General features: G+C 40.6%; 1 protein-coding gene across 1 annotated transcript in view; it reads right to left on the bottom strand.

Annotated features, from left to right (window-relative positions):
* LOC124800968 overlaps positions 1 to 7,801 on the bottom strand; it is a 34,976-nt gene extending 27,175 nt beyond the window's left edge. Inside the window, exons 1-2 of the mRNA XM_047263038.1 lie at positions 7,568 to 7,801; positions 2,096 to 2,252 (exon numbers count right to left, since the gene is read on the bottom strand). Of these exons, the coding sequence (XP_047118994.1) occupies positions 2,096 to 2,207 (112 nt within the window). The 5' untranslated portion in view covers positions 2,208 to 2,252; positions 7,568 to 7,801. The remainder of the gene's footprint in view (positions 1 to 2,095; positions 2,253 to 7,567) is intronic.
* Positions 7,802 to 15,446: the final 7,645 nt, after the last annotated feature.

A 15,446-nucleotide genomic window follows, 5' to 3' on the forward strand; every position in this document is an offset into this window, starting at 1 on the left:
ATCGGCGAAAGACCCGGAGAGCGAGCCGGCCAGGGAAGCACTTCAATCTGGTTATTGACGAAGAACCTTTGGACAATACGTGCCACGTGTGGTCGCGCATTATCCTGTTGAAATATGGCTGTGGCCGAGCCCTGAAGGTAAGGAAGGACAACTAGCTCCAGCACCTCGGATATGTAGCGCCGGCTATTTAAAGTACCGGCAATGCGTACTAGAGACGTGCGAGAGTAATATCCAATACCACCCCATACCATAATACCCGGTGCAAGACCAGTGTGGTGGTGCATAATGCAGCTGTCCAGCATCCTCTCTCCACGGTGTCTCCACACTCGAATCCGACCATCGTGGTGCTGCAGACAGAAGCGTGCCTCGTCAGTAAAGACAACGTCATTCCATTCTGCCGTCCACATCCGTCTGTCATCACACCATTGGCGATGGAGACGTCTGTGGTTCTGCGTCAATGGTAGACGAAGCAATGGACGTGTTGCGGACAGACCACTCTGCTGTAAACGGCGTCGAATGGTATGTGCAGACACTGGATGATGCGTTACAGACGCAATGTGCTGTGCTATGGTTCGGGATGTCACTGAGCGATCCGTCACTGCCATGCGCACAATTTGCCTATTAGCACGTGCAGTGGTGCACCGAGGTGAATGCGATCGACCACGTCGGTCCGTCGTACCCTCCTGCATCCAACGGTCACATATCCGCATTACAGTTGTTTGGTTTCGTCCAACACGACTAGCGATTTCTCTGTATGATAATCCACAATCTCGGTAAGCCACTATCCTTCCTCTGTCGAACTCGGATACTTGATCTAACGATGTTCGCTGTTGTCTACGAGGCATAACTGATCGTCTTGTGAAACAACCACAAGGTAAACACACGTGCCGAACGTACACTCGTCGAAATCACCAAGCCTTAAATGGCGCTATGAGGTGGCGCCACAGGCGCGCGTGATGTGCATCTGCGCTGAAATTCTAATCAGTTGCATATCTCATCGCTGCAAACCCATGGTGTAAATTTCACTTGATTCGGATGCTTCCTTCAGGGTGTTGCATTTACGGTGGCCAGCAGTGTGTGTGTGATGAAAGACTAAGGCACTCAAGCGAGTGGGGTGTTTTCAGATATTATAATAGTCATCAGCATAAATAGTACGGGGAGGAATGAGATGAAAAATGCCAGTGCATTTTACCACAGTCAGTTCCCTGGTGTCCAGTGCATGAGATACTATATCTCCAGGCCTGTAACAGAACTGAGCTTTTTATGCACCACTGTGTAATGTGCTACACATGACAGCATGTTGATGTAGTGGCTGGTAATGACAACTGCAGATTGCAACAATGAATACATGATGCACTTAATTCAACAGTGAATAACAACTAGTGAGCAGCTACATTACCCTGAACCATGCTATTGGAAGGATACAGAAGCCACAATCCCATACAATTACCATGTGTCACAGTGATTAATTAGCATGTGGTCTCACACTGCCATTGGGCACTCAATGAATAAGTAAAAATTACCAGTACTGACAAATTGCCAAACATGTTACTGAATGCCAGCAGTAAGGTATGATTTCACAGAAAACCATGAGGTGATGTATCCCAACAGAGCAACATTAAGCAGGTTCTGGATGTATTCTTATTTGGGGGCATTTATGTAGCATGAAACAGGTCCCTAATACTCCTGCCATCATTTCACAATGACGATTGATTTGTAGAAAATTAATGTCTGGTCATGTGATCCTGTTTGTGATACTCTGTGTGTGATCTGTACCTTTGGCAAAATGCATTACCAACCCGTCACTCCCACATTATGTCAAAACAGTTTGAGGAACACTCCACAAATATAAGGGTATTGGGTGACACCCAGTAATGATCAATATTATGTCTTGTGATCAGCAGCTGAGTAGTCGTAAATCAGGACTGCTCACTAATGCTTTAGTCGCTGCCTTGTTGAGACCATATCATAACACAATGCCACCATTACGAGTCTGAAGACTTCCCACACACCAATAGGCAAGTGTGCCTGATTCAGTTTCTCATAAGCATATTAATGAATATATGATGCATACTGCAGTTTGTAACAAACCTACCTTTTGTCAGCACATTATTGAACAGTAACAGGAAAGCAATATGCAATGCAATCCAAAACATTGGTCCAAATCTGTGGCAGTAAGTGAACTCTTGAATCGTTGATGTATCCATGACAACATTCTACAAGAGTCTCAGTTTTTGAAGTACCAGCAATGCCTGCATCCGAAAGAAACAAGTTATAAAAAATGCATAGTAGTTACAATAAAAACTTTGCAGTTTGTAAATGACATTGTAGGGGCATTTCACAATATTCTAGACAAGATATGTGTATTTCACTATTCAAGAAGCTAATGAATGTGAAATACGAAATGACAGATGATTATATGTATTTGCCGCATACAACAAAATTAACCACCAGAAATTCATATACTACCAAGACTGGCGTAATAGCAAACATGAAAATTTTAAAATTCTTGTCAAAGATGAAAATTTTAAAATTCTTGCTGGACATGTGACATTACCTTTTTTTCTTTCCAGAGTAAGAGGAAAGTATTTTCCAAAGTTGGTATGATTGATAGTTGCACCTAGCATCTGTGACTCTTATCCAGCAATATTGCCAAAATTATTGAAAATGGTTGCCAACAATAGGTTTAGACATGCAGTTCTCACACCGTGTGTAACAATGTAAGCTAATTTCTCTGTGCTGAAGCTATGAAGCAGTTCCTTCTGCAGAGAGAACTTCTATGCTCTAATTTCATCATCACGTAAGTCAACTTAAAGAATCAATTTTCGTCTACTAATGTTTGTTTTTTACAAAGATGAGGAGTAGCATTTTGTTAAGTTTCATTTTGTTAGGCACGTGACAGTCTGTTGTTACTCCAAAAACTACTAAATCTAGTGGCCATGTCTGATACACCTGGGAGAGTAATCTGGCAAAACTGGAGTATGAAGCTAGCAGGTGAAGAAGAAACACATTGAAAAATTAAGAAGTAAGAGAGAGAGAATATCACCAAAAGAAGAGTAGTAGTGCAACACTGGCAGAAAATGAAGAGCAGTGCAAAAGGACTAGAGAAAGCAAGCATTGTCAGCAAAAGCAAGAACAAAAAAAGCAGCAACAGGACACGGATGTTCATAAAATTTCTCCTCAAGCACTGGGCAATGTAGTCACCTAATAAACAGGCAACAATACTACAGCAAATTTACTGCAAACTGTCACAAAAAAAGGAGAATGAATAGTTGTTGGTGACGTATCATGTAAGGATAGACTGGATATTGTACACAATATCTGCAAAGTGATTAAGGCTTTCAATGTACAGCACATCAGCAATTATCAATTCTGTGTGATATAGGCCTACATGACAACTCAGTTGTTATTCCAAATGTACCATAAAGCAGGGTGACTTTGAATGGTGAGGCGACTTTGGACAGCAATTTAGCGTCTTTTTAAAATAAATGTTGCACTCTAGTGTGTAAATATGGAACTAAGAACAAAGTTGTTAAATATTGCCAATAATCGATTCTTTCAGATGATATGACAGTCGATGTGAAATAACATTGTATACCAATGTCAGACAATAAAATAATTTTCTGGAAATGTAAGTTCCTTCACAACTGCAAAAACATTTGCCTATTATTAGAAGCATTTTTGAGTTTAGAATTTGAAACGAGTTTTTATGAGCAACGTTAACACTTGAATGAACATTTACAGAAAGCATAAAATGTTAAATTTATTCATTAGTGGTGTAATAAAAGTAAAATATGAAGGCTTGTCTTTCAAGGGGTGACGCTGAACAGCGCCTTACCTATTATTTGACACATCAGCTCCATGGAAAACATGTTTTAGTGAAGCTTCCTTCAAAGAAAAGTGTGAAATAGTGTTGGACATGTTATCACTGAGGATGAAATTTCACTTCTGAGGAAATGGCATTCCAAGATGGAATCACATGACTTTTTTGTGTGGCCTAATGTTCCCAATGTGTCTGATTTGAGAAAGATGGCATTTTTAAGATTCTATCTGATTCTACAGTAGACAGACAGGGAAGGCTTTATTTTGAGTTTAAATTTGATGTCTATGACATCTGCTAGAGTGGACATTCTTTCGTGGCAACTTCCTTTCCTGTAGAGTGTTTACAGATGATATTCTTTAAAATTTGATAACTTTTTTTTTCATTTCTTTTATTAAAGTCATACAGACTGTTTTGAAAAGTTCTGTTTTTAAATAATTTTCGTATTTCATAACTAGCTCAGCACCCATTTACATTATTAGCAAAATTAAGCCATAATCATACGAACAGTTTCAGGTGATTAACGAAAACTCATAAAAAATACTCAAATTTTTCTAAATAAGTTACTTTCAAAACTATATTTATATACAAAATATCATGCTGTTTCATATGATAGGGGTGCCATTTAACAGTAATTGACATGACTCCCACAGAATATGCAAATGTTTCCATGTTCAAAGTGACCCCGACCCATGGGGCGAAATTGAACAGTGGAAAAAAAACAACCTAGGTGTGGGGGATAAAAATGTATAATCTGCTGTATCGTATTCAGCAACACCTCTTGCAACTTTCCAAAAAGTTTCATGTCAATATCTTCAATGTCAATGTCTTCAGGAGTTTCTGTTTAATTTACAAAAATGAATTTAAAATGTTCAAGGTCACCCCACTTTATGGTACATGAAGAGATTGAGGACACTGATTCTGTAGACACTAACAAGGTCGTCTTTGTGTGGCCAGATGACGAACAATGATCATGATGTGATTGATGATATCGACATAGCATCTCTTTTGTCTGAACCAGCACCTGACAACAGGGACGAACAGATTCTTGCTGTTGTTTTTTCTGAATACAATGTGTTAAGTAGTTGATATAAGTATACTGAAGCTTTGGTTGATATTTATTGTCTGTTTATGAACACAGCCTTAAGTACATTGTTGCCTTGTTTGGTATTAAATGTGTGTTTATGAATGTAGCCTTGTAGAGTAATTGTGGACCTCACTTTGGCATCTTTTTGTGAAGGGTGGATAAAATGAATTCATAGAATAAATAAGCTTCACTCTTGTTCTATAGTGTTCTTGTGGTATATTTTAATAATTTTTAATATATACGGGAATTAAATTTCCTATGGGCAAAGTGTCACACATCTAACATACATTAGGACGTACAGTAATGTACAACAAGAATACTTTTCCCGCATGGAAGGTTTCCCTATTATATTCATAATGTACAACAAGTGATAGAAATAAAGTTACATTACTATGGAATCATAATGAAAGGTTATGGCTACAAGTAAAATGTTAAACATCAAATTTGTAACAAATCTTCAGAATATTTTCTCAAATCACCAAAATGATTTTTCTCCATGTCTATTCTGACACATGCCTAGAAGATGTAAACAAATTTATTTTACACACAAAAATTAAATTCTAACTTGTAATTTATGGTTATTCTAACTGTGCTGGTTGTTATCATGTTTCTTCAGATCAAAAATAGGACTACATGACAACTATTAAGCAGCAGGAGCAATGATAAGTTTAACTTTTAACTATCACATGCCTAATGAAAAAAAAAATGCCATAAATTCCTTGCTGTAATTCTATCAGAAACAGCAAAGTTCTTGAAAGAGAAATGGAATGAAATGAACAGTCTCTTGAAAAGAGAATTTAAGTTGAACATTAGCAAAAGCAAAACAAGGGTAATGGAATGAAGTCAAATTAAATTAGGCACTGCTGAGGGAATTAGGAAACAAGACACTAAGAGCAACAGATAAGTTTTACTATTTGAGGCCAAAGTAGAAAAGATATAAAATGCAGACTGGCAGTGGCAAGGAAAACGTTTTTGAAGAAGAGAAATTTGTTAAGACTCGATTTAGATTTAAGTGTTAGGAAGTTTTTTCTGAAGCTATTTGCCTGGTGTGTGGCCTTGTACAGAGGCGAAACATGGACAGTAAATGGTTTGGACACGAACAGAATAGAAGCTTCTGAAATGTGGTGCTACATAAAAATGCTGAAGATTGGAAACGTAACCATGAGGACGTACTGTATAGAACTGGTGAGAAAAGAAATTTGTGGCAACCTGACTAAAAGAAGCGATTGGTTGATGGGACACATTATTGGACATCAAAGGGGAAACTATTTAGTACTGGAGGGAAGTACAGGGTGTAAAAATCATAGAGGTAGCCCAAGAGATGAATACAGTAAGCAGGTTCAACAGTATGTAAATTGCAGTAGTTATTAGATGTAGAGGTTTGAAGAGGATAGAGCAGCATTACATCAGACTTCTGACATGAAAACAGCAGCAACAAAATGATGAGTGAATTTCCCTTTCCCTGCAACCTTGAAAATTAGCATAATGCAATAAAGTACCTTCACTCTTTCATCTCTAACAGTGACACCATTGTACTGAAGATTGATCACAGTTAATTGCAAACCTTGTAATATCATTCACATCAACAGAGGAAAATGTTCCAAATGCCAACTACGATAAATCCTCAGACTTAACACATCAAACCACCACATTTGTCCAATGAACTCACTTTTTCGAATGATGAATATGGATCACATATTATGACAGCAGAAAATAGACGGTGCTGCCATAAATGAATGCTGCATTAATTATTATTATTTTTTTGTGGTTGTGTGTTGATGAAATTATTGTGATGTGTGAACCCCAGTTAGAATGTGGCAGTTTGCCCCAGTAAATCTTTGATGTGGTAATAGATTGTTGTGCAGAGCTCAATGCATTACAATGACCACGAAAATTAAGTAAGATTAATTTCTGTTTTCTCAAGAACATGGTTCATTTCAAAAATAACAATTCAATGAGTGAATCGTTGTTGATCTCAATTATTTTCTAGTACTTAATTGCAAACAGGTTTATAATCAATGCTGCCAATCCATCTGTTTAAAGTGCTCCATGCCGCTTATTTATAATAGGCCTGTGTGTATAGCTGTTTTTTGAACAATGTACAAATTCATGAACAATATAAATAAATAAAAAGTTCTTCATTAAAGTAAGTTTCATACAACTTACATATTATTCCAATGCCACTTAAATGAGATCAGTTTGCAGTGGAAGTGTAGCTGTATAAACCTTTGTAGTCACTTATTAAAAGCAGTGTGTACGTATAGGGTTTTAGCATATTTATACTGTTGAATTTTTTCTCCCTTTTGCTACAATAAACGTGTTACCAATACAGAACTGTCTAGCGGTTTTATTATGAAGATATAGAATTTCCAGTTTATGTGAATTTGCGACAAAGGAAAACAGGAATGGGAGATAGTTCTGGTTTACATACGAAGTTTAATTGCATTTCGTAAGGAATATCTTTGATGGGCGAACAGTAAATACTGACGCCAGATTTAGAACGAAGTAACGGCAAAAGGTTATGTGCTACAACACTTAAAACTAAACTGACTTTTGCTCCTTGGATTTCTGCCAACGTCGAGAAAAGCAAGTCATTAAATACAAACAATGTACCTGCCGTGTTAAATATTGTTCTCGTCTGATCTGCACCATGCACCTACCTTGGTACACCTAGACTTTACGTCAGCAATGCGACATGTGTACCGGTACGATAATCGGCACTCTGCTTGCACTGATTCTAGTTGGAACTAAAACGACTTAAATGCGCGTTCAAAGTCAAAACTGAATGCCTTTCACGATTGCAGACGTGGTTTGATATCGTGCGTCGAACACAAATATCCCTTCACTCACATGGTCTGACATTATTGATCGCTGGGGAGCTGGCGCGCCGCCCTTGTTTCTCTGACGCTATTGTAGCAGGCATCCGCTGAGCAGCGCTGCCGCATTACCGTGTGATACAAGTGAGTAACGTGGCCAATAATCGAGGCACACATAGTATGTACAACACTCTCGTTAGGTCACACGAAACAGAATACAGAAATCGTTAACCTGAGAAGTCGGTTTGCTTATACCAGAGACGGACAGTAAGTTCATGTCGGTAACGAAGTTTCAACATTTCATTTTCCTGCACATAACAGAAACACAGTAAGAATTAAATGAGCATCGTTTCACACTTGTCCAGCTACCGTATAAACAGCGCTGTAACTTGTGGCGACAGTATCTGACGGGCTGTAGCGACGGTAGCATGTCAGATTTTCGTACTTGTACATATATTAGTAAAGTTTGACAGCCGCGCGGGGTAGCCGATCGGTCTGTGGCGCCTAGACACGCTTAGCTCGGCTCTACCTGTCGGAGATTCGAGTCCTCCCTCGGGCATAGGTGTGTGTGTTGTCCTTAGCATAAGAAAGTTAAAAGCTACATTAAAGTAAGAGCATAAGCCTAGGGACCGATGACCTCAGCAGTTTGGTCCCACAGGAACTTACCACAAATTTCCAAAAGAAAATTAGGAAATTTGTGGTAAGGTCTTGGGATCAAACTGCTGAGGTCATCGGTCCTTAAGCTTACACACTACTTAATCCAATTTAAACTAACTTACGCTAAGGACGACACACACACCCCCATACCCGAAGAAGGACTCGAACCTCCAACGGGGAGAGCCGCGCGGACCGTGACAAGACGCCCAAGACAGCGTGGATACCACGCGCGGCATTTTTCCCCGCTTGACATGGAATTAAGCGAATAAATCGCAATAGACGCCCGAAGAAAAGAAGAAGAAACAGGATTGAATGGTTTCATGCAATCAACATGAGAAGACACGATGTTGGGGCACTCTTTATACTCTTTGAGGACTTGAGAAATGATGGTGATAAAATTTTCAGTTATTTTAGGATGAGCATACAAACTTTTTACGATCTCAAATGCAAAACAACATTTAAGAAAAAACTTTAAATATGTAATTTATAAATTGAATGAATCGAGTAATGCAGTTTCGGAGAGGTATGAGATAGACGTGGATGTGCAAAACGTTCCTGCGAAGTCTTATTTTAGGATGAGTAGATGAGTATGCAAACTTTTGGCGATCTTCATGTAAGAATAAAGGATTCAATCCAACGCTGCAACATATCCTTCAGAGAATGTATCCAACATGTGCACATGTTGGCAGTCATCATCAGGCAAATGAAAAAAAGAAACGTGTTAAATTTTTATTACTGTTGCAAAGGACTTCAGTAATATTATATATCTGAGAGAGAGTTAAAAACGAAAGACGTATATATTAAAAAAAAACTTGCAATAGAAAAATCTCAAATGCAAAACGACATTTAAGAAAAAAACTTTAAATATTTAATTTATAAATTGAATGAACCGAGTGATGCGGTTTCGGAGTGGTCTGAGATAGCGGTGGATGTGCAAGACGTTCCTGTGAAGTCTTGCCAATGGGACTGTAGAGTACGGTACTGGTTACACTGTGCCGAATGATATCCATGGTGCGTACTACGATCAAGCGCTACACTAGCATTTATAGCGTTTACTGATACTTTTCTGTTGTTTTTAATTTCAGAAACGTTTTGTAACGCTCTCAGCTGGATTTCCACTAAAGACGCAACTATCCCATTGAAAAATGGCTTATGCCGATCTTGCTTTTGTTTCAAGGCACTAATTTGTTCATATGGGTTTGGTTTCCTGTATTGGTTCAAGTAGTGTCGATTTTCTAAATGTTTCAACTTCTTGCTTGAAGTAGGATGGTGTATTTCTTCGCTGTCTTTTTCAGAATGTGCGGTAGGTGGCGGAGAATCATCTGGGGGTATGTCTTCAGTCAATAGTTTCTTTTAATTTTTTTCCGAAAATTCTAGCTGTTTGCAGTCCTTTGCTACCTTTCACTCTTTTGAAGTGAGCTGCGAATATTCACCTACTTCTTCATGACAGCTTTCCCTGTGAAAAAGTTACTCGTTGTTAGGCATCCTCGCGACAGTGGCGATAATAACTTTTTTAATTCAAAGGTAATTTGCAGTAATATTACTACACACGAATTGTACGTTACATGATTGACAAAGTTAGAAAAAAATCTTTTCTCGTGGATTTGGAGCGTTTGTTTCAGATGTATGGCCAGCGGTTCTACAGTGAAAGATCTTCAACACAGCTACAGACTCGACAATTCCACTTTCAGCAAAACTGTCACAGATGTTTATAAAAGACATCATATTTACTCCAGTGACTGTAACACTTTCTTTATTTCACGATTGTAATTTCGGCCTTAGGCCATTATCAAGTGAAGATGTTATGGCTATTAGGCCATGTCAACCTAAAATGAGCTGATAATGGCCTAAGGCCGAAATTGCAATAGTGCAATAAAGAAAGTGTTACAGTCACTGGCGTAAATACGATGTCTTTTATAAAGTTCTACATGACTGTGAGTACCAGGTATAAAAAAAAAGTCACAGATGTACTGTATATCAAGCGGTCTTGTCTGTACGGCACAAGTGTCTCTCGGTACCCACATCAGATCACCGGAAGGAAATTTCTGAAAAATTTGAACAAAGAGCCGATTTCCCTCACTGCGTACTAGCTGTCAAGGAAAACATCTTCGCATTGTCCATCCGAATAGTTCATTGTACCTGTTAGAACTGCAAGGAATTTCCGTCTGAATTATTAATCTTAGTGCAAAAAGTAACAAGGTACCAAAGTTTTTTGTTGCTGCCGCGCGTTCCATAAGATTTCACACACATTTGAATATTTTTTTTGTTGCTGCTGAAGCGTTCGGGCATCCTCTCCGACCGGCTCCTGGACGTCAGCTGACGATTGCAAAGAGGATTTATAACAATGGCCACTCGAAGGTATGTAGAATGTACAGTTGGAATAATGAGCAATAAATGGAGGTTTTTCCACAGAGAAATAAAGTTGGATCCCGACTTTGGGATTAATATTGCTAAGGCTTGTGGTGTTTTACACAATTTCATCACTGGAAGAGACTCTTATAATACAGAGGACATTTGGTCGATAACTGGGCTAGAAAGCATAACTCTAAATGAACGCACGCGTGGGGGAGTTTCAGCAAATAATGTCCGGAAAATGAAGATGGTTTATTTTTAACACAAACAGCTCTAATTAAAAGGCAACATTCTAAGAGATATTATGTGAACAAAGCATGAAATTTGGAAATTTTAATGCACTGTATTTAATTTTATTTAATACATATAAAGGTCAGAGTAAGTATAATTTCGCACGAAAAACTCACAAGTAGTGAAGACTAGGTAGAACGACAAACGTCAAATAATGCCAGATGTGAACGCCAACAATAATCCACAACCACCACCCCATACATCGGCTTGGTTTTCCATCACAGGTCCAATTCACGCAGAAATGACTTGTCGTGGACGTGACGCTGTTTTCGCGTCACCGCAGTGTTAACAAAAGGAGCAGTTCACACACAGATGTGGCGCGGTCGCGTTGCTTCGTTGTCCACGCCACGTCAGTTTGTCGCTACGAGTGGGGCACCAAAGGGACGTTGCGGCGGAGACGCGCAACTGCCGCTCTGCTGTTTTCATTAATTTGAAGTCGTCCGATGTGCCTAAAATGTTATACATATTTTATGTAGTTGAAGCAGAGCTACATCCGTCTATGTAGATGGTTTCTCAGAAAAACTTTTACGTTCCGTGTAAAAAGTTAAAAGCCACTCTTTAGGAATCGCGTGCCGGCTGGTGTGGCCTTGCGGTTCTAGGCGCTTCGGTCTGGAACCGCGTGACCGCAACGGTCGCAGGTTCGAATCCTGCCTCAGGCGTGGATGTGTGTGATGTCCTTAGGTTAGTTAGGTTTAAGTAGTTCTAAGTTCTAGGGGACTGATGACCACAGATGTTAAGTCCCATAGTGCTCAGAGCCATTTGAACCATTTTGGGAATCGCGCGTGTTCTATGTAGTCTTTCTTATTCGATTTTGAGGAAACTATTTGGAGAAAAAAATGATTTTTCGACATCTTATATGGGCTGATGTCGCAGCTTGATAGTGAAATGGTTTTATTTTCGTTACTGCCTAAAGTTATCGTGATACTTCCCAAATAAGCAAACTACTGGACATATTTCGAAACGTTTGCAGAAAAGAAGGTAGCCTCTAGCCTGTTAACGATGGGCTGGTTTTAGGACAGTTTTCTGCTCATAAAATATGGCTAACATGTTGAAGTTGTTTTTAACATTGAAAGGAGAGCAATACCTCTTTTCAGGCATGAGTAAATAAGTGATATATTTGGACGTTTGTCCACGACGAGCTACGACGCGCAACACTCGTCATAATGGCCGCGCACTGAGCTGATTTGTGGCTCATGTTTGTCTTTCGTATGTGCATTGTGAAGCCATTTACAATCACGTTTTAACTCAATGTTGCATTAAGAGTTACTTTCAGTTTGAAACTAGAGGTACATAGCTGCAGATCTAGCAGCAGAGTTAACTGTATCTGTTGTATATCTTAATTTTTCTTGTCTACACTGACAGCTCCATTCACGGAACATTCAATAACTGTTATTTTCACTTATTGTCGAACAATTGGTGTGTGTTCGAGCAAGCAGCGCTTGAGAAATGGAATTTTGCCATCGATGTGACTAATATATTCTGTGTTCTGGATGTTTTATGTTTACCTGTTTGCTTACCTATTCTATGTTTATATATTTGGGCTTCTTGATACAGGGAGTGTACACTGAGGTGACAAATGTCATGGGGTAGCGATATGCTCATATACATTTGGCGGTAGAATAGCATGGACGGTGTATTGGTGGAGCTGTCATTTGCACTCAGATGAATTATGAGAAAAGATCCCCATTATGGTCGCGCGACGGGAGCTAACAGACTTTGAAAGAAGAATGGTAGCTGGAGCTAGACGCATATGGTGCATTCCATTTCGGAAATCGATAGGGAATCCAGTATTCAGAGATACACAGTGTCAAGAGTTTGCCGAGAATAACAAATTTCAGGCATTAAATGAGTTTTGCTATTTGGGGAGCAAAAGTAGAGAGGATATACTGGCAATGGTAAGGAAAGTGTTTCTGCAGAACAGAAATTTGTCAACGCCGAGTACAGATTTAACTGTCAGGAAGTCGTTTCTGAAAGAATTTGTATGGAGTGTTGCCATATATGGAAGCGAAGCGTGGACGATAAATAGACAAGAAGAGAATAGAAGCTTTCGAAATGTGGTGCTACAGAAGAATGCTGAAGATTAGATGGGTAGATCACGTAACTAATGAGGAGGTATTGAATAGAATTGGAGAGAAGAGAAATTTGTGGCACAACTTGACTAAAAGAAGGGATCGGTTGGTCGGGCATATTCTGAGGCATCGAGGGATCACCAATTTAGTATTGGAGGACAGCGTGGAGGGTAAAAATCGTAGAGGGAGACCAAGAGATGAATACACTAAGCAGATTCAGAAGGATGTAGGTTGCAGTAGGTACTGGGAGATGAAGAAGCTTGCACAGGATAGAGTAGCATGGAGAGCTGCATCAAACCAGTCTCTGGACTGAAGACCACAACAACAATAACAACCACCTCTCACTGCGGACAACGCAGTGGCCGACGGCCATCACTTAACGACGGAGAGCAGAGGTATTTGCGTAGCGTTGTCAGTGGTAACAGATAAGCAACATGACGTGAAATAACCGCAAAAATCAATGTGCGACGTACGACGAACGTGTCCGTTAGGACATTCCTCAGAAATCTGGTGGTAATGGGCTACGGCAACAGACGACCGACGCGAGGCCTCTGCCAACAGCACATCGCATGCAACGCCTCTTATGGGCTCTTGACAGTATCGGTTGGACACTAGGCGACTGGAAAACCGTGCTCTGGCAGATGAGTACCGATTTCAGTTGGTCAGAGTTTAGGTAGGGTTCGAGTGAGGCTCAGACTCCATGAAGCCATGGACCCAAGTCGTCAAACTGATGGTGTCTTCATGATGTTTGCATGGAATGCACTGGGTCCTCAGGTCCTACTGAACCAATCATTAACTGGAAACGGTTATGTTCGGCTACTTGGAGATCATTTGTAGCCATTAATGGATTTCATGTTCCAAACAACGATGGAATTATTATGGATGACATAGCACAATGTCACGGGGCCAAAATGTTCGCTCGATATGAATCCCATCGAACATTTATGGGACATAATCGAGAGGTCAGTTCGTGCACGAAATCCTGTACTGGCAACATTTTCGCAATTACGGACGGCTATGGAGGCAACATGGCTCAATCTCTCTGCAGGGCGCTTCCAGGGACTTACAAGAGTCCATGCCAAGTAGAGTTGCTGCGCTACGCCAGGCAGAAGGTCTAACACGACATTAGGAGGCATCCCATGACATTTTTGACCTCAGTGGTATGAGGTAAAATGCTGTTTTGTATATTTTTGTAATACACTCCTGGCCATTAAAATTGCAACACCACGAAGATGACGTGCTATAGACGCGAAATTTAACCGACAGGAAGAAGATGCTGTGATATGCAAATGGTTAGCTTTTCAGAGCATTCACACAAGGCTGGTGCCGGTGGCGACACCTACAACGTGCTGACATGAGGAAAGTTTACAACCGATTTCTCATACACAAACAGCAGTTGGCCGGCGTTGCCTGGTGAAACGTTGTTGTGATGCCTCGTGCAAGAAGGAGAAATGCGTACCATCACGTTTCCGACTTTGATAAAGGTCGGATTGTACCCTATCGTGCTTGCGGTTTACCGTATCGCGACGTTGCTGGTCACGTTGCTCGAGATCCACTGACTGTTAGCAGAATATGGAATCGGTGGGTTCAGGAGGGTAATAGGGATTTCCGTGCTGGATCCCAACGGCATCGTATCACTAGCAGTCGAGATGACAGGCATCTTATCCGCATGGCTGTAACGGATCGTGCAGCCACGTCTCGATCCCTGAGTCAACAGATGGGGACGTTTACAAGACAACAACCATCTGCACGAACAGTTCGACGACGTTTGCAGCAGCATGGACTATCAGCACGGTGGCCATGACTGCGCTTACCCTTGATGCTGCATCACAGACAGGAGCGCCTGCGATGGTGTACTCAACGACGAACCTGGGTGCAAGAACGGCAAAACGTCATTTTTTCGGATGAATCCAGGTTCTGTTTAGAGCATCATGATGGTCGCATCTGTGTTTGGCGACATAGCAGTGAACGCACATTGGAAGCGTGTATTCGTCATCTCCATACTGGCATATCACCCGGCGTGATGGTATGGGGTGCCATTGGTTACACGTCTCGGTCACCTCTTGTTCGCATTGACAGCACTTTGAACAGTGGACGCTACATTTCAGATGTGTTACGACCCATGGCCCTACCCTTCATTCGATCCCTGCGAAACCCTATATTTTAGCGGGATAATGCACGACCGCATGTTGCAGGTCCTGTACGGGCCTTTCTGGATACAGAAAATGTTCGACTGCTGCCCTGGCCAGCTCATTCTCCAGATCTCTCACCAACTGAAAACGTCTGGTCAGTGGTGGCCGAGCAACTGGCTCGTCAAAATACGCCAGTCACTACTCTTGATGGATGAACTGTGG

This window comes from Schistocerca piceifrons, chromosome 1, assembly GCF_021461385.2.
Source record: "Schistocerca piceifrons isolate TAMUIC-IGC-003096 chromosome 1, iqSchPice1.1, whole genome shotgun sequence".
In the NCBI taxonomy this organism is placed as follows: Eukaryota; Metazoa; Arthropoda; class Insecta; order Orthoptera; family Acrididae; genus Schistocerca; species Schistocerca piceifrons.